General features: G+C 46.9%; 1 protein-coding gene across 8 annotated transcripts in view; it reads left to right on the top strand.

The window, feature by feature from the left end:
• Nucleotides 1–24,753, top strand: part of ANKRD11 (ankyrin repeat domain 11) — a 248,048-nt gene that overhangs the window by 178,252 nt on the left and 45,043 nt on the right. For 6 of the 8 annotated variants that reach the window (XR_012906623.2, XM_075939842.2, XM_075939838.2 and 3 more), the window contains 2 exons: nucleotides 4,939–5,083; nucleotides 19,344–19,482. Coding sequence is in view for 7 of the 8 variants with exons in the window: in XM_075939838.2 (XP_075795953.1) it covers nucleotides 4,997–5,083; nucleotides 19,344–19,482 (226 nt within the window). In the remaining variant the exon portion in view is untranslated. Of the gene's footprint in view, nucleotides 1–4,938; nucleotides 5,084–18,233; nucleotides 19,216–19,343; nucleotides 19,483–19,503; nucleotides 23,392–24,753 lie in introns of those variants that run through there. The other 2 variants (XM_075939843.2, XM_075939841.2) reach the window with 2 other exon arrangements.

The following is a 24,753-nucleotide window of genomic DNA, read 5'->3' as shown; positions in this document are numbered from 1 at the left end:
GCAAGCATTATTGGTAATTGTTGTGCAAATGTAATACTCCCTCCAAGCTGCTAAATAGGCCAGTGCTCTGTTTACATGAAGCAGCAGCCAGCTTTCCAAGTGTAATGAGTCAGCGAGATGAACAGAAGGGGTGCGGAATTAATCTGCCACCCGTCTGGCCTTTTCTCCGTAAAACAGGTTTTCCAAGCTCTCCGTGAATCGGTATACACCCTGGCTACTAACCGCCACAGTGGCAGCCACTGTGGACAGATTTTTTCAAGACTAAATCGACAGTACATGTGACCATAAAACCCAGTTTTAGGGAGGCATTTGAAATGGAATCATAAATTGGACTTGGTTTGTAATGTGACCTAGTCAGCCTGTGTTACAGGGCAGAGTGTTGCTACCTAATCCTGGTCTTGCCTTTCTATAGCTGTCCTGTGGGCCATGGGTTTTCACAGGCCATGAAGACGAAAACGGGATTTCTAACATGAACGCCATGTTCTTGGATTTTCCATCACTTAGATCGGTGGTCACCAACAGGTTGATTGCGAGGCGTCCTGTCTGCCCCGCCCCCTTTTCCTTCCCACCCCCAAGAAGCCCCACTACCTATCTCCAGTGAAAATGGAGGTAGTGTCGTCTTCCCGGGGATGGACAGAAGTCCCACAGCTTAGCGCCACTTCCAGCGATTCTGGAAGTAGCGCTAGCTGCTCTGCTGGGTGTACTGCGAGAGAGCATCGGCTCCCTGCACCACACAGGAGGGGTGAGTCAGCCCCGGGGCAGGTGCGTGCGGGGTTTCCCTGCGCTGGGGGAGTTGGCCCCGAGGGCAGGCGCGCACGGGGTTTTCCTGTGCCAGGGGGTCGGCCCTGGGGCAGGCACACGCTGGTTTCCCTCTGGGGGCGGGGGAATCCTGGGAGGATTCAGATGCAGGGGACTCTCTGCCTCCACTGGCACCCCAGCCCCCACTCCCCAGTCACAGAACTCTGTCCCCACTCTCCTGTCCCCAGCTACAGAACTGTCCCCACTCCCCAAACTCTGTCCCCCCTCCCCTGTCCCCAGCTACAGAACTCTGTCCTCACTCCCCGAACTCTGTCCCCACTCCCCTGTCCCCAGCTACAGAACTGTCCCCACTCCCCGAACTCTGTCCCCACTCCCCTGTCCCCAGCCACAGAATTCTGTTCCACTCCCCTGCTCCCAGCTACAGAACGCTGTCCCTGTCCCCGTCCCCAGCTGCAGAAACCTGTCCCCACTGGCACTCTGTCCCCTGCTGCAGAACCCTGTCCTCTGCCCTCCCAGCACCTTGTTCCCTCTCCCCTGCCCCCAGCCATAGAACTCTGTCCCCACAAAATGTATAATTATAAATGCTTCATTTTAGATTTAAATAGCATGAATAAAAAACAGACCATTTATTTCATAACTATAAACACTTGATTTTAATTTTATACATCGCATAATTTAAAAATAAACTGTTTATCAGAGTGTGTAAGTAAGGGCTGGGGATAGCAAATGATGGACAGGAGGAGAATAGAGAGAGGGCGGGGGCTTCAAGGAAGGGGCGGGGCGGTAGATCTTCGCCTGTTCCGAGATTTAAAAAGTGATCTTGGGTGTAAAAAGGTTGGAGACCACTGGCTTAGATTGCCACATTGTTGTGGAAATGCCTATGCTGAAACGGCTCCTTACGACCCATGTAAGCTCTGGAACACTCCTCATGTCCCACTCTTCATCTCCAGTGCCAGTCCCTCCCCTCCCCATACATACGTACACACCCACTAGAAGATTGACCTGCTCTTGCTTGGGTACTTACCTCAATTCATTTTGGGGTTTTTTTTTCATTTAAATTACTCTTCTAGGGTGGGGCTAGGGAGGAGGGTTCAGGATGCAGGCTGCCCCCGGGGAGAGAGGACAACTCCCGCCCTCTCACTACAGCAGCTTGGGGCCAGGAGAGAAGCGCCTCTATGGCTGCTGCAGCTCCAGCGGGCACAGCTGAGGGAGGGTGCATGTCGCCCAGCTGAGGCAGAGTGGGGAATGCAGCAAATGGTGCACTTACCCCTTGCTCCCTGATGACGGGGAACAGCAATGCTCTTGTATGAATTGGGGGAGGGGGACTGAAGCCCCCGTCCCTAAAGGCACCTGTGTTGAGAGCAGAATCTAACATGTCTGCTCTGAAGAAAGCCATGTCTTGCTGTGGCATCTCTATTAAATTATGTGCCTCAGCGTCGTGTATGGATAGCGTTTGGTTGGTTCTCTTCTGTTGCTGTAGGGCTACCAAAGAGTCATGAAACATTTTAAACATTACAAAAAACACATCTGAGGAGGCTCTTCTCAGTGGGGTGGGTGGGGACTGTAGTTTACAGACAGGTTTACAAGACGAAGACCTTTCCATTAGGAATGTTAAATTTAATTTAATCAACTAATCGACTAGTCGATGGATTTACCATAGATTAGTCGGTAAGCGGGGGAGCTGCAGCGGGTTAGCTCCTGGCCCAGAAGTTAACCGCACTGCAGCTCTGCCTTTTAAAAGGCTAAAGCACAGCAGGAGGGAGCCAGTGTGAACCTGGGACAGCTGATTTCCGGCTCATGCCCAGTCCCCACTACTCCCGTGCCCCTGCGGAGATGGTGCTGGGAGGAACCGGCTTTTAAGCCGTCTCCCCCCAACACTGGCTCCTACTCCCACTCCCTCTTGCTGGCTCTATCAGAGGCAGCGTGTGTGGGTGGGTGGGTGGGTGGGTGGGTGGAGGGGAGAGCAACTAGTCGACTATCCAGTAAGCTTTTGGTGCCAGGTGCTGCAGACACAGCTCAAAAGAGAGCTCCTGCCGCACCAAGCTTCCAGTCAGGGGAGAGGCGATGGAGACAGAGGTGGGGGCGGGCAGTACCACGAAACAGTCTTGGTCAGCGTGACAGACCTGGTCTGAGCACATCCGTAGCCTAAATATTGCCAAGTTTTTTGTAGGCTTCATGGCAGAGGAGAGTTTTAAAGGGAGATTTGAAGAAGGATCAGAGATGTTAGCAAGTAGTTGACTACCTGATAAGCATAAGCACTGATAAGCATAAGCTTATTGGGTAGTCGACTCGCTTTCCCCCATGCTGCTTCTCATAGGAGCCAGTGCTGGGAGGAACTGGCTTAAAAGCTGGTTCCCCCCAGCACCAGCTCCGTGGTGACGCCTCCTGCCCTTGCCTCTCAGAGGGAGCGGAGGCCGGGATAAGGGATGCTCCTGGAGCTACCCCCGCTGCGTCTCTGCAGAGCGGTCCTTATCCACTAATCGGTAGTCGATACAGATTGTATTGACTACACGATTAGATAACCGCGATTTAACATCCCTAGTTTACTCAGTCCTGCCTGTGTGTGAGCTGCAGGCAGCATGGGAGAAAGCATGAATATGACTGTTTGAAATTTTAACAGACAGATGATGGAGGCCTGCATCATGAGCCAGTTAGAGGCAAGAGTAATGAAATTCCATAGGTCGGGTGGCGATGGGTCCTAGAGAGCCTTGAGAGCAAAGACAGGTGGCGTATGTGAGAGATGATGGAGCTGGTGGATGTGTGCAAAGAGGACTGACGTGGTCAAAGCAGTGGGCTAGGGAAAAGGTCTTTGCATCAGAATGTAACTCTGGTGAGAAGTGCTGAATTGATGGCTCATTGTCCGGACACAAAATAGACAGAAGAGAAGCTATGTATCTGATGGGTATTCAGTCATCTGCATGAAGTCAGTGGTTGGGTTTTAGCCCCACTCTTTGGGACTAAACACCCATCTGATTCAAATCATTTCAAGTTGTGGGCCTTAAAGCTCTTCAGGCACCCCAAACCTGGTAGGTGGTTTTCCTTTCCTCCCGTCTTCCTTCTGTTCCCTCCCTTGTCCTCACCCACTTAATTCCCATACGCTGAAGGGTGTTCTGGACAGTTTCCTGCAATTGTACCTTTTAAAACATCCAATGTAAAACCAGTTAATGTGTTATGCCATCGGATGGCAATAAGCAGGGGAAAGATGTGTCAAATGACCCCCGTTTATGCCAAGTCAGCCGAAATACAATATGGCTTTTGCTTCAGACTAATGACCTAAATCAAGTCCTAAAGTAGACTCTTGTGCTGATGCTTTTTGACCTCAGGAGAGGAGATATTTTTGTTCCCCGAAAAGGCCTTGCTTGCCCTGGCTCCAGACCACATATCTGATCTTGGTTACAACACACACTTCTGTGTATTGCAGATGTCAGTTGTCTTTTCAGCTCTGTAACCAGGCAACACATGGCACAGGCAACAGAGCTCTTTGTTGTTCTCCTGAATTGCGCCTCACCTAGGCCAAGGTACAATGGCCATGCAGAGACTGAAAGGGGTTGGGGTAACTTCTCTGAAAACCTTTCAGGGACCATTGTACTTTGTGTTCACTTCCTCTGTTTTTCTCGAGAGGTGAGAAGCAGGCCAATACAAAAGGCACATTTAATAAGTGGACTTGGCAATTCACCACTTAATTGCTTTATGCATTAGTCCCTTGATGCCAGAAGAATTCATAGGACTGATTATCCTTTCCATAGGCACAAATGGTTAACCTTAAGGCTAAAAATACCTGAACATGGGACCCATCTTTACAATCCCTGGGGCCTTAATTGTGTGTGGTGGACGCTACTGGAGCTGAGAGAAACCCCACGTGGGAATTCAGAGCAGTTCTATAGACAAAGTAAGGGTATCGCTTTCCATTTGAGTCTAGTCCATCACAATGACTATCCCTGGTGCCACAGAGAGAAATTAACATAAAACAGTCTCTCAAAAGCAGGCCAGGATTTAGAATGCAGGTGGTTATTTGCACCTGCCACTGGCCCTACTTTGAGGTGGGATGGTGGGCTGCCAGCGCTTTTTCTGACAGCATAGCGCAGCAGTTCGGCTTGTTGCAATAGAAATGGTCCTGTATTTTCTCTTTAATTATCATCATCTAATGTTCTAATTCATCTGATTTTTCTCTCTACACAGACGGTTGATGATGAGGCGATGGCAGCATAAATGAAGATCAAGTAGGGAAGGCAGAACGATGCCCAAGGGTGGGTGTTCTAAAACACCACAGTCAGAAGATTTCTCTCTCAGCAACGACATGGTGGAGAAACAAACGGGGAAAAAGGTAGCGTGCCTGTTTTTTTCATAGTCACCTTACTTTAGAGAGGGCAGGTTCACAGTGAGACGCCAGGAGTTGGCAGCTGTTTATAAGCCACTCTAGTATTTGCTGTGCTAAGAGATTGCTCAGTGCTCTGTATCAGTAGATGATGTTGAATCTGAATCACACAGTATTTGTATGGTAGTGACATACCAGCTGATACGGCCCCAGCATACCATATGCTTCACTTTGGCCCATTTCTTGTCAATCTGTAATACCCATTGCGAGGTACTGGGTCTGACTGGCAGTGGCTTGAGACACTTTGGGAGGTGGTAGAGAATTTTCAAGTTTTCTGCTTTAAAGAACCCCATTGCAGGGACAAATACTGCAGTGAAATCAGTAGTACTGTGAGTGTCGCTAAGGGAGGAACTCGTTTCTTTTTGCATACTGTTCTTGTGCCCACAAAAACAGTATCCATGTGAGAATCTCAGCTGTGCTGCGTGCCCATGGAAGTTTGATGTGCTCTAATTAATGGTGGACCAAGTAAAGGTATTTCCGTAGCTCTGCTAAAAATATTGCTGTTTGGATTTTAATTAAGGCTTCTGAGGTTTGATCTGTGCTGAGCGTTGCAGATGAGGTCACTGAAATAAAATTGGTGTTTAAAGATGCTGCTGTTTTTCCATTGCACCTCCAAAATAAATGCTGCTCATTTTGCACCAGAGTTGAACTCCAGTCTCTGCCCTCCAGCCTTTTGATGGATAACAAAGTCCAGAGGCAGCCCCTGCGGTTGAGAAATTGTGAATTAAAAAGCCATTTATAATTAAATTAGAAACGTAAGTGTATCCAAACGATAGCTCCACTATAGATACAGATATTACCTACCAGCTCTTGGCTTCTAACCCCTGACCTGCTTTGTCCCAGCATGCCCTGCCTCTGAAGCAGTTCAGACATCTCCTGCTCTGTGCGTCAGAGCTTTATTGGCAAATCTAGATGCTGCTTATTCTCCCACCCTCTGTTTCTCCCTTTTCTCTGATTTTGCTTTTCTCACTAGTTTTCCCTCCGCATTTCCCTGCTCCTCTCTTTTCCTCTCCCTTCTTGGGTTTCCCACAGAACTGTTTCTGATGTGTTTATAAGAGTGACTTGCATTTTCCAGCAGTGTGCTCTCCCTTCCATAGTAACTACAGCCTTTGGAGCAGTGCTAATGCTATTTAATCTATCTAGACTGTGATTATCACTGTAGTGTCTAAGTGCCAGCTCTCCTCTGCCCACTCAATATTAGAACACGGGCTGCAGGATTAACAGGGAGTGCTGCAGAATGGGATCTATCAGAGACACTGATCTGTTGCAGATGGTTTGCAGAGTTTCAATGGCAAGGAAATGCTGCCCTCTGCCAGCTTCTGTTCTGCCTCCAGTTGGCTGCTTGATGGGAGTTCATGGATTCTCCAGGGCTGATCCTCACCTTGTCCCTAGCACAGCCTTGCTCTTGGCTTCTTTACAGTTGTCAGCATGCCCTGGAATTTTGTGAGTGCTGAATCGTTAGATTGATCATTCAGCCCAGAAAGGATTTTGGGCCTTGCCACCTGGCAAAAAGAGAAAGGCAGAGCCGCTGCCCAGCTGCAGCATTTTAGATGGGAGTCAAATATCAGATGGGTTGGGAGAATCTGCCCAGTTCCCTTTCTCACTCCGCATGTGCATAGTTGAATCTGTTTCCATTGAGCATGCTGGGATGCGTACACTATCCCCAGGCAGAGCGCCTTCCAGAAGACAGCAAGGGGAAGAGTGTAAAAGCTGGGCGCAGTAGTCTTGAATGTGGAGAAGTGGTGGGAAAGAGCAGCTGTGTTGTGTTCATTGAGGATACCAGACTTTAGCCAGACTTCTTCCTGGCAAACGAGGCTGGGAACTGACTACTAGTGCTGATTACAGTACACCGGGGTGGGCAAAAGGGCCTTTGCGGGCCTGATCCGGCCTATGGACGCCCTGCCGCTCCCCTGCCCTCAGGCCAATCAGAGCCTGGGGCCAGAGGAGTGTGCAGTCTCCTCCCCCCACCAGGGCCACATGGTGCTTAGTCAACCACCTGAGCTGACTTTAAGCACAGCATGCCCGTTGCAGGGTAGGGGCAGGGAACAAGAGACACTCTAGGCCTGGGGTAGGGGGGACCACGTGAAATCTCCTCCCGCCACCAAGGGCACAGATGCCTAGAGGGAACCGCCAGCTGCTCAGAAAAGCTGACGTTTCTCTGGGGGGGCGGGAGGTCAGGGGCAAAGACTTCATGCACTCCCTCCACCCCCCAGGCCAATCAGGGTCTGTGGGCAGGGAAGCATGGAAGTGTCCTGGCCCCGCCCCTTCCGGGGCACTCCGGGGCCATTTAGAAATTTCTAAATTATTGCCCATCCCCACACTAGACAGTAAAGCTGACGTTTTGTTAGGGCTGTGTATAGAATAGGTGCATCAAAAAGGCATAAGGAACAGTTACCGTACGATTAAGCCTCCATTTCATTGCACCTGGACGTTTAAAGAAAAGGCTGCAGTTCAGTTATCTGCCGTGGCATCATCTGACTGATATTATGAATAGAAATGCTGGGAATAGCAGCTTAGTTTCTTGTGGCTGTGTAACTAGGACATTGTTTCTACGCTGCTCCACCAAAAGCCTCAATGCAGACCATGTGGGGATAGCATTGCTTAGTGGGGACAGAGCCCAGCCTCTTGACTTGTTTAATTCTGGTCTTCTCAACCTGTGAAGAAATTTGTCACTAGGGACTGAGCTGAGCGCCAAGTTAATTGGCTAAAGCATAACGTAAAATGAATCATCACTTTCTACTTCTAGGTGTTTATAAGAGTAGGAGGGAACAGGCAGTTGGTGGCTAGACTTTCTCTTCCAAATATTGTTCTGTGGACGCTTCATGGAGCAGCAACTTTTCATGTATGTATTTGTCATCACCTTCAAATGTCTCTGCCTATATCTCCTCCTGCTCTCCGAGGGTAGCTGAAGTATCTTGAATGCGAGTTCATTGGTTGGTGTCTTCTGGGTAAACTCATTCGGAGGGAGGGAGGGATGGCTAGGTACTATGTACACCTTATAACTAATTGAAATATAATTTCAACATAATCATGACTGAAATATAAAATGGCAAAAGAGTAACCTTAACATTTAAAATCTTCTCCTCGGGGTGAGCTTACCATGCAAAGTTGTTTTAATGAACATTAAACTTACAGTTCTTAAATGGTTACTACTTGGGACACCAACTCTAAACAAAATGTCAAGAGCCCATTTATTTATGGGCTTGGCTGTCCCGTGGGCTGAATGCTACAGGTTGTGTACTGCAGGATGAGAGCACTAGACTCGAGCTGCGTTCTTTGCAGCAGGCTGTTGCTGTGTTGAAGCACACACAAACCTGCCCCCTTTTAGTTGCAGAGCTAGAAATGCTCTTGCCCCTGCAGCCCGGATGTTTCAGTAGCTTCTGATACCTTAGTTATTCTGCTGCAAGCAGGGGAGTGAACTAGTTTAAAGGACCAGTCTTTCTCCATCTATCAGGTGAGCCAGCTCAAACCGGAGGGGGAGTGGTGAGAGGCCCCATCCACCTCCTTCAGATTTTTACAAGTACCAAGCTGCCTTTGTGGGACTTGCTTGGCTGGACCTTCCAGGTTGTGCATGTGTCTCCCCTGCTCCTGCTGTACCCCTCACTGTCCCCCCGGCTTGCTTTCCCTCCCCCCCCCCCCCACCCAACAGAAGTCTGGGTGGGAAGCAGAGGGGATGGGTGAGGGTGGCCTCTCTGGGACACTGCCTCTCTGCAGTGAAGCAGTTGTCAGTGAGAGAGTCTGTCTGGGAGGGCAGCATTGCCTGCTCTCTCCACTCCTTGCTCAGCCCTGGCTGCTGGAGACATGTTGGGGGGAGGCATAGCAGGAGAGAGCAGTGGTTAACCTGGTGGGGTGAGCTCGGTGGCCCTGGGCTGGGTGCAGGGCAGTCGGGCCACTGGGAAAGGCACTGGGAGCAGGTTCCCTATCCTGTGCTCAGCCAGAGGTACCTTGCCTGTGCCCTTCACTTGCTGAGGTGTCTGAGGAGGTAGGGCCTCCTCAGGCCCTACCCCCTCAGAGAGAATCTCGTGCTGTGAGTCTGCAGGAGGCAGCCCTAGCCAGACCCAGAAGGACATACTTTCCACCCCTGCTGCCCCAGTTCTCCAGGGGTTGGTGGGGCTGGAAGGTTTCTCCCAGAGGCGACATAGGGGGAATCACATGCCCTACTCCAAATTCATTGTTTGCCCCCTCACCCTCTGTTGTCAGCAGCCTTGAGTTGTCATCCGCCTCAAACCCTGGTGGCCAGGATGTGTCTGAAAACATGGTCTCCTGGGTTGTTCCTTCTGACTGGTGGAGACATCTCTCCTGAGTTCCGCCAGGGAGAGCGGTCTGGTAAGGGAGTGGGCGTGTCTGCTCTCTCACCTTCCACACGTCGTAGTGCTTCTTGGGCTCTTCTGAAACGTGAGGCCTGGCGCCGCAGCTGCAGCAGCTGTTTCAGGTTGAAATTCGCCATGGAGGCTTCTTCAAGCACACCTGCCTTTGTTGTTTGCGGGCTTCAGGGGGTAGCCGAGTTAGTCTGTTACAGGAAAAAACAACAAATGGTCTGGTAGCAATTTATAGACTAAAAAAGAGCACTTAGGAGCCCCAGCCCGGGACCTCAACCTCCCAACACTAGGACTGTACACACACAGTGCAGAAAGACAGTCCCTGCCACAATGAGTGTGTACAGTCTAGTATAAGATAAAAAGCAGCCGATGGATGCAGATAGACTGACGGAGGAACATAAGGAAACCAAGAGATGATGTTGGGCAGCATGACAGGCTGTGGTCTTAGCACACCCGTCTTAAAGAGCCAAGCTTTAGTAGGCTTCACAGCAAAGAAAAGTTTTAAGGAGAGATTTGAAGGAGGACGAGTTAGTTCTGCCGATGTTTCTGGGCAGCCTCCTCCAAAGTGTGCATGGCAGCGTGGGAGAGAGCGTGAGGGTGATTGTTTGAAAATGTAACAGGTGGGCTACAAAGGCTGCTATGGGCTTGAGAGATGGTGAGAGCTGACCTTTCAGCACTGCATCCAAGGTGACAGGTAGCGTGGGGATAGGCCATGAAAGTGAAAACAGGCAGCTTCTCTTTGACACCAGAGAGAAGAGGGGCCAGTGAAGGGACGCAAGTTACATGGTCCAAACAGTGAAATGAGGAAGTCAATCTTTCCAGCAGCATTCTACTCGGCTATGAGCAATACAAGCTTGTGTTTGTCATGGCCAGAGAGAGGGATATTCTAGTAATCAGTGTAAGGTGAAGAGCCTCAATGAGCATAATATCTGTGTGGGTGGGAAAGGCAGGGTCTTAGAGATGTTATTCTGAAGGACTCTGCAAGACATGGGCTTTGTCTACACTGCAAGGGCTACAAGGGTTTTTCTGTTGCAAAGTCGCCCGCTTGAGAAGCAGTCGCTAGGTTGATAAACTTCTCCCATCGATCGGGCAGTGACTATGGGCTGTTGATTGGCTGAACAGGCCCTCTCGGGAGGTAAAGTTGTCAGATCTGTAGTTGCCATAGCTAGATTGACCTAGGTTTTAGATGTAGACCAGGCCTTAGACACAGCCTGGATATGACCTCTCCTGTAGTCTTTAGATCCGCATTCCAGACTTCCTGCTTCAAAGCTGAGGAGATCAAAGTGTATTAGGCAACTTACAGTGTACCACAGCAGGATTCACCCAAGCCATTTGGGTGCTGCCAGCTGCTGAGTGAGATTTATATCCCAGCTTGCCAGGCGCTAACCGTTTGTGTAGATTAATGCCCAAGCCTGCGTTCGAGAAACAGCCATGTTTTCCCTAGATTTTAAGGCTTAAAGCGATCACTGTCATCATCTGGTATGGCTTCCTGATGAGCTATAGGACTTCCCTTTATTAATTCCTGCTTCAAGTCCAACAGCTGAGCATGAAATAGAGCCTCCAGTCTTGCTTTCAAAACCATTGGCAGTGATGGAGAATTCTTTGTCCCCGTTCCACATGCTTTGGGGCAAGTGCGTCAGTTTCCTCTGCAGTGACCTTCAGAATCCATTTTGGCCAGGGGCAGGCAGGACATAGTCCACGGGCTGAATCCAGCTGGCCAAGCCACCAGATCCAGTCCATGGCTCAGCGGGAGCCTCAGGCAGGTTTCCTGCCTGCTCTGCCTCCCTCACAGCTCAGAAAAGCCAGCTGCAGGGCCATGTGCGCTTCTCTGAAAGCTGCCAGCCTGGGGGAAGAGGCTTTGCATGCTGCCCCCACCCTAGGCACAATCTTTCATTTCCCATTTAAACTGGTGGGCTGCTGGCTGGGAGCTGCCCAGATAAACATCTCCCTTCAAGAACCTGCTTTTGGCACCCCAGCCCCTCCTCCCTCCAACCCTCTGCTCTCCCTCCTACTCCTCATAACCCAAACCCTCTGCTCCCCAGTCCCCTTCTACAGATCACAATTCTCCCCTTCCCTAGATTATAATCCAAAACCTGCATCCCTCTTGCACCCCTGAACCAGGACACAACCCCCTCCTTCACCCAAACTCCCAGATTCTACACCACCTCCTGCATCTCAGTCCCTTACCTGAAGCGCCCTTCTGCACCCAACTTCCATCCCAGACACCCTCACTTCCTCCATTAATAACATGAAAGAGTGTGGCCCTTGACCACTTTCCAAATCTTGGAGTGCCCCCCCCCCCCATCAAAAATCATTGCCCACCCCTGCTGTCGGTACTACCACAATACAAATAATTATCCTAACGGGAATTGAATTTAGTATTGCCATTCTGAACATTTGACTATATTCCGTTTGTCAAGGTATATGCTCTTTATTGATTATTTTTTGTGATACAGGTGACATCTTCCCCCTCCCTCAACTGACACTTTGATGCATTTCAGAGAAGACTTGACATGGCCAGTCCAGTTTATAAGGGCTTGTCTTACTGGGATAAGTCCACCTCAGTTACACTACTCCAGCTATGTGAATAATGTGGCTGGAGTCAAAGTAGTTTAGGTTGACTTACCGCAGAGTCTTCACTGTGCTGTGTCAGCAGGAGATGCTCTCCCATTGACTTATCTTACTCTTCTCAAAGGTCTGGAGTATTAGGGTCAACTAAAGAGTGTTCTGCCTTTGATTTAGCAGGTCTTCGTTAGACCCGCTAAATGGACACCCGTTGTATTGATTGCACTAAATGCTGGTTCTCACTACTTATTTTTCTTTACTGTAGAAATGCTGTCGATCTAGTTTGCAGCACAAAGGGCTTTGGGGATTTCCATTAGCTGGTAATGGAAAGTGATTCAGTGTTGTGAACTGTGCAGTGGAAGTGCAACTTTAGTGCAGTTTAGTCTAAGTAAAGTCTGAGTGAGGGTGGCAGTAGTTCAGGAAGAGTTTGGACCTAAATCCATTCCTTAGCATTGCTTTGCACTTAATTTATGCCTTGGCGTCTTTTTTGCAACTATAAGATATAAAGAATTTTTTTCCTCTTATGAAAACTGAGATTTGGTAGCACAAGTTGGTAGCCTAAATGACCAAAACACACGATAATTGAACTGCAGCAAGCGGACTCAATTTGTGCCATAAGTAAAAAAAACAAAACTATTACTGAGCCATGTCATAAATGTGTACTTGGTGTTCAGAATGGCTGCTTGCAGGCTTACGTTATCAGTATTCTGAATTTAATCTACCCCCTGTCATTTTACCTTTAACTTGACTATGTGTATGTGACAGACCCTTATCAGAGAGCTAGTCTATTTGCTTGTCTAAATTAAGCAGACTTGTATCAACGTCAGCATAATTAGTTAGAAATATTTGCAGTAGAAAATAACATGTTCTAAAGATAACTCTGGCTTTGTCACCCAAAAAGAAGATCTAAGAAATTGCTGGTCATGCCTTTATATATGCTTAACTTTGCAGTAGAATACCATGTGGGGACAGTTCTTCTAGGTCCCAGCCAATAATCACTGTGCCCAAAAGCGTGAACATTTTTAACATTCACATATTTAACGCTAGCAGAGCAACTGGAATTTTTCTTGCCCTGGAGTAAATCTTACCAGTATCCCACAGCAGTGAGTTCCACAAGTTTAATATGTTAAAGTACTTCTTTATACATGTTACATTTAAACCGCTAAAGTAAGCATATTTTATAGGCTTCAGTTTCTCAAGTTCTGACACTTTTTAGTCTTTGACATGTTCTGATTATGGGGAAGCTTTTTCGCATCCTGTTGTTCAGTTATGTTTAAGTTTGTTACCAATGTGCTGTAATAATTTGTAAGACAGGCATCATTGGCTAGACCATACATTTTGAATAGGCGAATGTTTTAAATCTTTTCACAAGAGTAATTTTCAGATTAATTTACTATGTTGTCATTTGAAAATGTGATTATGAAATTCAGTTTCTAAAGTATCAATTTTCAATAGTTATCTATTTGAAAGGCAGTAACAGAGCTTTGAAGAGATGGTGCAAGTCCAGCAACACTGTCATCTTGCTTTTTCTACCAACTTTCGTTAGGAGTGGGAACACTATGGGTTTTTTCCCTCTGAAATTTGTTTTAAGATTTCAGTGAAAGAATCCTGGTTTTTGTATGAAGTTCAGTTGGTCCCTTGTTGCGTGCATTATGGAGTTCTCAACAGGGATCTCAGATGCCTGTTGCATAAGTACTTTGTATATAGGAAGTTTCAGCTTCCATTGCCAAGGGTTTAGCCAGATCCCTGACCCATACCTCAAGGTGTAAGAAAGCGTTATTTGTAGCCTCTCTGCTTAACGGAAAATTATCTGCATTTCCCGGCCCAGTCCCTGAAAGTATAAAATGAACAGACTGCTGCTGCCCAGAAGTGACTGAGCCATGAAAGTGTCATCTTAGAAATGTGGGTTACGACTGGAGTTTCTTGTCCTCTGGCAGGAGGTAGATATCTTACTGAGAAGTGATACCACTCTTGGGCACTTTGGGGCCCTGACTAGGGGACTGAAACACTCTTCCAGCCTGCTTTCAAAGAAGTGCAAAGTGCTGCAGGTTACTGATTTGTGCTATGAAAAGTCCTTTAACTCATTTGGCTTGCGCCATCATTTCTACATTGAGCAGTCTTGATGCAGCACTCAAGTTGTACCTTAAAAAATGAGCAGTAGGAAAAGAGAAACTTGCTTACAGTCTTATATTATTATGAGATTGTTCTGAACCCTAGCAAATGAGGCCATGTGGCTGTCCAAAATGGTTGAACCAGTGTGTGAATATAAATGTTTCTAAATAGTGTTTTCCAGGGAATGTCAGCAGGTCTTCCTTCTGAGAATCCCTTACACGTAAAAATGTTCCTGTTAGCCCATTGTAGTGCTGCAATGTTAGTATTTGAACTTACACATCAACCTGGATGTCTCTGGAGGATGAAAAGGGCAAACTACCCTGTTTGTAGAAAGAATGCAGTTGCTTACTGTGCATTTGGATTATCGATTTGGATGGACCAAGGAATAATCTATAGCTTGTGCTTGCAAGTCATCTCTGGCTGTCTCTTCCTCTCCCCATGACAGATGTAAACTAATACCTGTCCCGACCTTGTGAGCCTTCTGATCTATTCAGAATAGTAGCTGGCACAAAACATGGCAGCATTTGTTTTTTGAACTATTTTTATTCACAAGTCAGAAAATAAGACAAAAGTATTTTCAAACAGAACATTTAAACAAAATGGTCGGGCGTGTATTTTGGCTGCTCTGAATTTTCTCTGGCACCTTGATAACTTCTGCAGTGAGGAAAAGCTGTCTGTTTCTTATCTTGTACAAGGCTCTCCTTTTTCTGGTTCCAAGTGTTAAGTAATACACTCCCTCTTCTGAAAGCTTGTTACTGGCTCCCTCTAACCACAAAAGCAGAGGCAGGAAGAGATTGTGCTGGAGAGCTGTTAGACGTGGGTCATGGAGCTTAACTTTTAAAATATCCTTGGCTCCTAAATCTATTTTTAAGGTCCCAATATTGTGGTTGGAACATGCATCACAGAGGCCTAGCGTTTTTAATGCAGCTTTAATATTGCATGCCACTGGGCTGGTCAGACTGGCGATAGCTTAAGCACAAGCAAATAAAATGAGCTGATTGGAGTAAACATAGTTTTCTAAACGGCATGTTGAGCCAGTACCAGATAACACTGAGAAGGAGGAAGGCGCAGTGTACACACAGTGACGAGGTAGTCTTATGACTCTGCTGGCACAGTAAGCTGTCTGCCTGGATCTTACAAGTCTGATACAAACAGCGTCACTGGTGGGGGAAGGGGAGGATTAACAAGGGAATTTCTGTTAGATTATTTTGTCTGGGTTCTTGAAATTCTCTTTTATTAATTCAAATGTTAACATTGCATTCAGTAGATTTAAAAAGTAAGGTTAACAAGATTTAAGGTCTAGTTTTTGCTAAAATCTTGAAACTCTTAAGTTAATAAATTGACAGTTTGGCTTTGCCTTTAAAGCAGTGCTGCAGAGTTAAAAGGTGTTACACTAAATTTGAATAAACCAATTCTCAAATACAAAGGAAGTGAAGATAATTTACACATGTCTCGTCCCTTCATGCTGCCTGGGTAAGCGCCTCCCAGCCAGAGCCTGCCCTCTGGCATCCCACCCCCTATCTCTCCCCAACTACCTGCCCCAGGCCACCACCCACATTCTCTGTCCCCTCTCCCCACCTCCTCCAGGTCACAACTTTTTCCCAGGCCAGAATCCTTTCCTGCCCTCCTTGACCCTGCACCCCATTCCCCTGCTCCATGTCATTACCCAAACCCTCTGCACCTCTTCCCCCCCGATCACAGCTCTGCACCCCCTCTTACACCCTTCCCCCAGGCCAGAATCCTCTCCAGCACCCCTAACCTCTCCTGGACCCTTCACCGTAAACCCCTGCCCCAGATCATAACCCCCTCCTCCACCCAAATTCCCTCTGAGACCCCACACTCCTTCCTGCACCCTAGTCCTCTATCCCAAGCTCCCTTCTACACCCCACCCACTGTCCCAGACCCCACACCCCTACACAGACGTGCAGCCCATGACCACTTATCCAAAAACTTGGCGTGGCCCCCCCCCATTAAAAATTATTGCCCACTCCAATCTATCCCCACTGACATGTCAAACTGCTATGTAGACATGCTTAAGTCTTTCCTCAAACCTGTTTCTTCTGACTGCTCCACTTAATTGTTTCTCTGCTATTTGCTCCCATCTGGAAGTTTAAAAAAAGACCTTAACCCTGTAAAATCTCAACACCTCAACAAAAAGCCAGGAATACACAGGCTAATATTGGAAAATAGCGCATCCCCAGCTGTTGTATTCCCTTCATGTATATAATACTATCCCATTACAAAAACTATGTTCATTTTGAGTTGATATTGCTGGACTACAGGATTTAGAAATTGTCCTTCAACCATCCATCTGTATCAGGGATGAGCAAAATCAGGCTGGGGGGCCGAATCCAGTCCTCCGGTTATTTCTTTCTGACCCCTTCTCCCAGCTGATTATCAGAGCTGTTCTCCTCCCCTCCCCCCCCTTCCACCTTGCTCCATCCTGCAGCCAAGCTGCTCCCAGGATTCTCCTGCTAGCTGTGCAGAGTGGAGGAGGGGACAGGAGGGATGGGAGAGGGTAGGGCTGAAATCAGGGTGTTCCCCTGCCCCTGTACCCCATCTCTGCAGAGCAGGGAGCAGGAACTACAGCAGAGCTACTCCAGTATGAAGCATGGATGGTAAGTGACTCAGGAGTGCAGGGAGAGGGGGAGGGGAGGGGAGGGGAGACAACAGAGCAGGACTGATTTCCCTTAGAGACAGCACGTGACTTCTCTCAGAAACTTACCCAGCAGCAGCCAGCGCGCACACTCTGATTCACTGTCTCACACATCCAGTTTGTGCCATACACCCATAGTCACATGCACACTGCGGCACACACTCAGTCTGTTTTCTTCGGGGTATTTCTGTGCTCATTAGTGAGTAAACTCTTTGGGAAAAAACGCCATGCGTTTCTAACTCCCTGGCTTGCCCGTGGGACCTGAGTCCTCTGTAGTAATTCTTGGTAGCTACAAGGTAGAGGTGGTCAACAGGCTCCCAGGTACTGAACTTGGCCAACTAGCTGCATACAAGTCTAGCAGATGTTTCAAGCTGTTCAGACTGAGAAGTGTATTGACCTCTTTCTCTAGAGGATGCTCCCCTCCTCTGTTCCCTATGCACACACCAAGCCAGAAACATATTTTGTTGTTGTGCATTATTAAGTAGGATATCACTGATTCTAGTGGAGAATCTGAGGTAATTTGTTGAGGTGGGAAAGTTAGAGCTGAGATCTACGCCAATGGGACACATGGGCTGTTTCTGTTATGACAGAGAACTCCTCCCCCAAGGGCTGTGCTGGGGCTTTGCAGTGCCATGCTGATATGTACAGAACAGGCCGTTTTGTCTGGCTGGAGTACTGATCCCGTAAACAGACAGTAACTTTAGCAGGTTTATCAACTGCCAGATTATTCGTCAGCCTGGTTCAGGAAACATTGCATGTGGCAAAGGAAAGCCTTCACTCAGTATGGAGAGGGAATGGCTTTAAAACTGTTTTGGTTCTCAATGGGAAGATCTCCCCCTGCCCATGGTGTGCTCTGGGTGCATTGTCCTCACACCCTGTCATTCTGATGAGGGTTAGAAAACCCTATCTAGTAAATGAAGATAGTTGCTCAAAACTAACACACACAGGCACACCCAAAAAACAACAATAATAACACTGACTTACCACTAGCACTTCCTGTTTCTTTCTCTGTGTAGAACCAGATCTCACAACAGGAAGTGCTAGTATAACAACTCCATCTTGACTGTAAATGGGGCTGCTAATTTCTCACCACAGCATGGTGTCCCTTTGCCACATGGATCTTCCTTGTTCTTCTGCAATAGCATCTTGGCTTTTTTGCCAGGTAGAATACCAGGCCTTGTTGGTAAAGTGATTGATCTCTGCCTTTCTGGGTCCTTTCACTTAGCTATAGGCTTGGCAGAATTTTATTATTATTATTATTATTATTATTATTATTTTGATGGACATCAATGTTTATATTAAAACATTTTAAAGTGTATTATCAGTGTAAATGTTCTATTATGCAAAACTATGGGAGTTTTAATTTAATTTTTTTATAGTTGCAGGAAATTGAAGGGGAAATGTTCCTTATAATTTTTTCTTATGTGCACCAAGGCATGCACAGATGTGCACCACCACTAGAAACACATGCTGCCAACTCTGAGCGCTCTGCTAATCAGCTGGGGGACATTTGAATTGTTCCTGGATGGCTGCCCAAGCACACAGCTTACCGGGAGCACATAATTATTTAATGACATTAGACATTGAGATTCAAAAATCTAAAACTATATAAGAATTGAAATACAAATTGTCCACATGACATGTCAAAAAATACAAAGTAAATACCCTTATATCAAACACTAACCATTTCTCAAGCAGCATTTTTCTTTCTTGGCCTATCAGTAAACCTTTATGATCATCAGTGAAAATATTTTTTCCTTTGGTTTGTGTGTACAGTGAAATCATTCAGCCACATTTACTGATACAAATCAAATCCTTCCAGACCTATATGTGAGAGTAAGAGCGCATTGTTACATTGTCTGCACAAATATAGTGACATTGATCTTTTGTTAATGTGTTTACATCCGTGTTTTAACAGTGGTGGCTGATTCTTCTAGCTTAATTAAGAAATGTGACTAGGTTATTGCTGGGCTGATGGTCTGGTGGCAGTACAACTTGCTGCCTTGATGGAAGATGAGGCAGGAGTGAATCTGTGTCTCTCCCGGGGTTAGTGCCTCACTCTGAACTGCTTGTTCTTCAGAAGCAGCTAGCTCAGTCCAAGGAAAGAGACTTCTGTCTAGTGCCTACTATTGCACAGAGTAGTTTGTGGATTGAACCTTCAGCCGGAAGAAAGGTTTGCCTGTTATTCAGGTAGCTCTGGGACAGAGAAGTGGGAGGCTACTTCTGCCACCAAAAAAGTATTTATTTCCTTCCTCTCTACAAAAGGATCTAGACATGTGCCCTTGTGAAGCAACCAGCAGAAAGAAGGCACTAACAGTTTCATTCATACCATTCTAGCCACTTTATCAGCGACACATTCTTCAGGAAAACACGAAAAGCAAGGCCAATTTGGGTCTGCTGTAGGAAAAGGAAAACCCCTCTGTGACAAGGTCGTTTTCTCTGGCTAATTGTAATAGCTCAGCCGAAATAGTGTAAAAGCCCGGACTCGGACCCTTAAAGACATCGTGGCAGATGTCTTGGGAGAGATTCTGTGACATCTTTTCTCTTTCCTGTCTAGGATAAAGATAAAGTTTCCCTAACCAAGACTCCAAAGTTGGACCGGAGTGATGGTGGCAAGGAGGTGAAAGAGAGAGCTACAAAACGGAAGTTGCCTTTCACTGTGGGAACAAATGGAGATCAAAAAGACTCGGATACAGGTAAGGGAGTCAGAGTACCACACCACCTAAATGTGGTCTCTGGGGCTGGGGAAGTGGCGAGTGCATTTTTACCCTAGCAAAAACTGTCCTTAAGTGACTGTGTGGCTTTTCCTGTATTATTTAAACCTCCACAAGAAGGTAGTTGAATTTTGTGTTCCCTGTAGTCTGATAGCCAGGGTGGAATGGAGAAAGATCAGTTCTTACCTTAGTGATACATTTAATGTAATCAACAAAAGGATTATAAAAGAAACACTTCTTCCTGTGGCTGGTTAGTGATCAGTCCTATTCAGCTGCTAGTTAAATCAGCTCATCAACTGAGGCTTAGACTGCTGAGGATGAAGGACCGAGTCTGTCAGTACTTGTTAAATGCTGGGACAAATATAATTTGTCCTAACAACCTGTTACATGATACATTGGTGTGTGTCTATATAATCTGTATATGCTCACATGTCTGCGCACACTCTGCTGTAATTTGACTTCCACACTTGCTACGGGGCCATCCTGTCTGACAGATAAAAAGGTTTTGTACTGTCAAAAGAACGTAAAACTGATTGGAGAAATATAAATAAATGGCTATAGAGTTGAGGGTGGAGATGTGATTCCTTCAACTAGTCAGTTTTTACCCCAGTTTTGTGTAACATATTTATTAAAGGTCTAGAAGAATATATTAGCTTGCTACTTTACTTGCAAATAATACAAAACTGGGAGATCTGACAAGAATAATCTGAGCAAAAAATGAAATTATTCAGTCTGTAAAAATGTCTGTTAGTGCATTGGGAGAAAACAATCTGAAAGGTGCATGGTAAGGTTGGGCACGTAGTAAAACTAGCGGGGAGGGGGGATTGGGGATTACAGGTCAGCTATGAGGTTGTAATATATGGTGCAAAGCAAAGCCAGTGTGGCTTTTGGCTGCCCGTGCATAAGACAGGCCACCATCCCAGATCATTCAGCGCTACTGAAGTCCTAGTCACTTCAGCACCAGAAATCAGTACAGATTGTGGAGGGACAGAGAAGAGTGGCAAAATGGGTAAAGGGAGTACCAAGAAAACTTCCTTAGCAGTGACATCTACTACACTCCGTCATCTGAGTTCTTAAAGATCAGATTGCACAGAGCCCCTGCTTGCACTGTAATAGATACTAGGAGGTGTTTTCCATTTTCTCTAATCCCTTGCATGTAACTGAACTGTAGGACTAGTCTTATACATCCCAAGGCTCGGGGGATACAGTAAGCACGAGGATACAACTCCACCTCTGTGCAAAGTGATTAGAGCCTTTTGCGTCCATTGTTCCCAAGTACAAGGATCAGAATTTGATATAACAAGGTGTAGTCTGTGTCACATGGTCAGTGTCCTGAGCTGTTGACTGAGTTGGTTTGGTTTAAAAGTTTTAAGGCTGGTTTTTGAGTATCCAAGGGTTTTCTGAGCCATGTTGCTAGCCTAATGGATGGGAATTTTTTAGTTGGTTAATCGATTGTTTGATTTGTTTGGGGATAGCCAACGATGGGTTTCATGGTGCTGAATGGCAGTTTCTTCAGCGGCAGAGCTCTAGAGAGTTTTGAAAAGTTAGTTTATCTTGTTAAAGTGTAACTGATTGCTGTGTCGAGTCATGAACTGTTGTTTCTGCATTCTTGGCATATCGATGAGTAAATACATCATGGAATGACTGTGACAGAGGTCACAGGAAGCTGCGAGAGAGAGGGCATCCCCTGGACACTTGAGAACAAATCATGTTACTGCTCTGGAAAGGTGCTAGCTTGACTCATTTTCAAAGCTAGGCAGTTGCGGACCCTCTGGACAGTATTTGGCTGGCTGACCAATGTATCTGAGTATTCCCAGGGTGCTAGGCTGTGTCTGTCTTGAATGAGTTTAGGAGTCTCTGACCAATGTGGCCAGAACAGCTGAAGGAAGGAGATTTAAGCCTGACAACCTTTGCTGCTGCCTTTTTTATCATTTAAATTCTCAAGCAGTGTATTTGGGGGGAGAAGAAGGTGAGTCATAAGCTCATTGTAGGTTATTTCAAGGATAATGTGACCATAACAATGATTAAAATGTCACTGTGGAGCTCTGCATTTATTTTTCAGTAGCATAGAGCAGTAATTGTCTTAGTTTACAAGACAAGGCTATTTTTTTGGGTGCTTCAAACTCCTCTTGGGACATGAAAAAGAAGTTTGGCTCTTTCTGTCTTGTGCATCACCATCCTGCCTTGGTTCTGCAGCCAGACTGTAATCTGAGGTGAGACAAACAGATGAGGGGTAGAGATGTGAAGGACTAGTCAATTATCTGATAAGCAAATGCTTATTGGATAGTCAACAGGATAGTTGACTAGTCACTTCCCCCCTCTTGTGGCCTAGAGGCCAGACCTCGAGCTCAAGGGGTCAGGCTCCATGCAACGCTGCTGCTTTGAAACGTCATGTGCAGCCTAGGGCCAGCTGGGGAAAGCTGACCCCAGGCTCCATGGGGCACTGCCGCTTTGAAATGCTGCAAGGAGCCTGGTGCCAGGCTCCTTGAAGCATTTCAGAGCGCCACTGCTGCGTGGAGCCCTAACCTCCAGGCTCCATGCGGCGCTTTCGCCTTTGAAGTGTAGCAACAGCCCTAGGGCGGAGGTGCCTTAGCAACTAATCGAATAGTCGATGCAAAATGCCATTAGTCAGTTACCCAATACTTAACATCCTTAATGAGGGGAGTATGATGGACCTCCTGTTGCCAGTTTATTGCACACAAGATTCTTCCTTAGTCCCATTTTCTTGCTGCCTACAGAATGGCTATTTAGCAGCAGTCTCTAACTCCGCCCCTTTACAGTCATGAGACTGATGCCTCCTCCAGGCACACCTTCCCCCTTCTCCTGCAGAGCTGGTCCTTGCTGATGAGGACGGGAAATGTCATGTCTGGCTCCTAGACATGTCTCGCCTGAGTAGCTGGGGTGCTGCTGAATGGGCTGACACACACAGCAAAATGGCTGTCCTGTGTCAGTAAGGAAGTGGAGCAGGAGCTGTAAAATGGTAATTCAGTCTCTCAACAGTGCATTTCAGTGACACCCTTCATGTACTGAGAAAGTGTGGGTGAATTTCTAACAACCCAGAGACCAGGAGAGGAAGTGACTCAGTCACCGGCCGGGAGCAGGGAGTTTCAGGTAGATGGTGCAGTACGAGTAAAACGCTTAGCAAGAGCAGGCCGTGTTTTTTCTTTACTTATAGAACCAGACATTTGAAGTGGAAATAGCTTGTTGTCTTACCCCCCATCACTCAGCCCCAGGGCAGTACACTCTGCAGTACGTTTTGAGATGTTCGGTCCCATTTTAGGGGGTGACTTTCTTGTGTGTCTGCGCAGTATGAGCTATATAGGCAGGTGTTTCAGTCTTTGCATGTGTGCTATGCCACTTAGCTTGTGTATTCCCCAAAATGTGCCCCCAAACTCATGTGCCCAGATAGGTACTTATCTAATCACACACGTGGGACAGTGCACACTCAAATTCCTGGCTAGCAAGCCACTGAGAGTCTGGCCTTTCATGTCTGGAACAATAGGTCGTCCACCACACACACTCAACATCCATCAGCCACCCTCCCTGTTTCTCTCTGGACAGAATCTGTCTGAATGCTGGGGGGAGGGGAGGAAGGAAGGGTTTTTTAAACTTTGATTTCAACTGTTGTGGGAAGTAGGATTGCAACATCTTAGTTAGCAAAGCCAGTCACGGGGTTGACGTCAGTGCATTTCTATAAGGGAGCCCTATTTGTTAGAATTCAATACATGATGTTGTATGTGCGCGTTCATGACTGTGATGTGAAATTCAGTCCAGAACATGTGGGAACTGAAATTAAGAGGACAGGTGTTTCTCTCCTCCTGCTAGACTCCTCTTTTTTGGCCACAGTCTGTCTGTCTGTTATCTTCTCCAGTACTTCTCTTCCAGCTTTGGGTAAAGTAAATATGGTACATTTTGTTTGGCAGTAGGTGTGAGTACTCTTTACAATAGCCATTGTTCAGAACTCTCTCGTTTAAATTGAAGGTGACTTTGAATTACAGTTGGGTGCCTCTGTTCTGATTAGTAGCAGCCATTATTAGGTATTGTTGCATAGTTGTCTCTAGCGTTGTCTGTTTGCCTGCTCGTGTGTGCCTGTGCAGAGCGTGAGCTATGTAGGCAGGTGTTTGTCTTTTCAGAATGGTGGGAGACGCTTTCCTGCTAACAAAGCTGCCCCTCCCCATTGGGTGGTTTGATTCTGTTGGCATTCTTGCTCACTACGTTTCATATCTTAAAACAGCACAGTTTAGACATAGCCTAAGTCAGGGATGGGCAATAATTTTTCCGGAGATGGGGGCGGGACTTCAGGATTTTTGATACGCGGCCCTGGGCTGGCTCTGCCCCAGAAGGAGCAGGCCCTCAGGCGAACGTGGCGGTTCCCTCTAGGTGTCATGTGCCCCAGCAGAGGAAGGAGACTTTGTGCACTACCCCATCCCTAGGCCAATCAAGACCTGGGGCCCAGGGGAGTGTGCAAAATCATTTGCTGTTCAAAATGGCTGGTGGTTCCCTCTAGGTGCCAGCACCCCTGGCAGGGGGAAGGAGCCACCAGCTGCTTTAAACGGTGAATGACTACACACATTCCCCCACCCCTGGATCTCGATTGGCCTGGGGATGTGGCAAGGCGGGCTGTGGGCTGGATCAAACAGCTTGGCAGGCCAGATTCAGCCCACGGGCCGTATCTTGTCCACGTCTGGCTAAGTGAAGACTTACGTCTGGCCTAAGTGAAGACTTATGTGTGTCCATGCTCTCCTTCCTTCAGCCCTGATCTTGCTACCTCAGTTGATTTCCAGTCATCTTGTTCTCTGTCCACTAGTGCATTACATTGCAACAGCATTTTTAGCTGCCAACAAAGCAGCTTCCCTCATCTCCAATAAGAGAGTTCATTTGCTAGGGAGACATCTGTGCTGATCCCTGAATCATATTGCAGTGGGTGCTGTTGAATCGGAGTAGATCACGTGCGCTTCCTCCTTCCCTCCTTCCTGCAGCCTGCTCTTTGAGTTTGTTGGGAAGCATGTCATGTCTGTGCAATGCTGATGTATTCGGAAAGAAAGCAAGTAAGCACTTTCATTCTTGATCTCTCCTACTTGCAACCCAGCCCCCACTCCTCCAACGTGATGTTTTCCGCCCTGTCTCAGAACCAAGCACTTAGAATACCACACAGAGGGTTTTGTTCACTTACTTAAACATTCTTGGCAGGGTTTATGGAAGATATTACTTTGCAAACATTGTTTTCAATTGTACAGTTTTGGTACAGTAGGT

This window comes from Pelodiscus sinensis, chromosome 12 (genome assembly GCF_052426305.1).
Source record: "Pelodiscus sinensis isolate ZL-2025 chromosome 12, ASM5242630v1, whole genome shotgun sequence".
NCBI lineage: Eukaryota > Metazoa > Chordata > Testudines > Trionychidae > Pelodiscus > Pelodiscus sinensis.
Note: the sequence above shows the minus strand (reverse complement) of the source record. Positions and strands in the feature narration are given on the sequence as shown.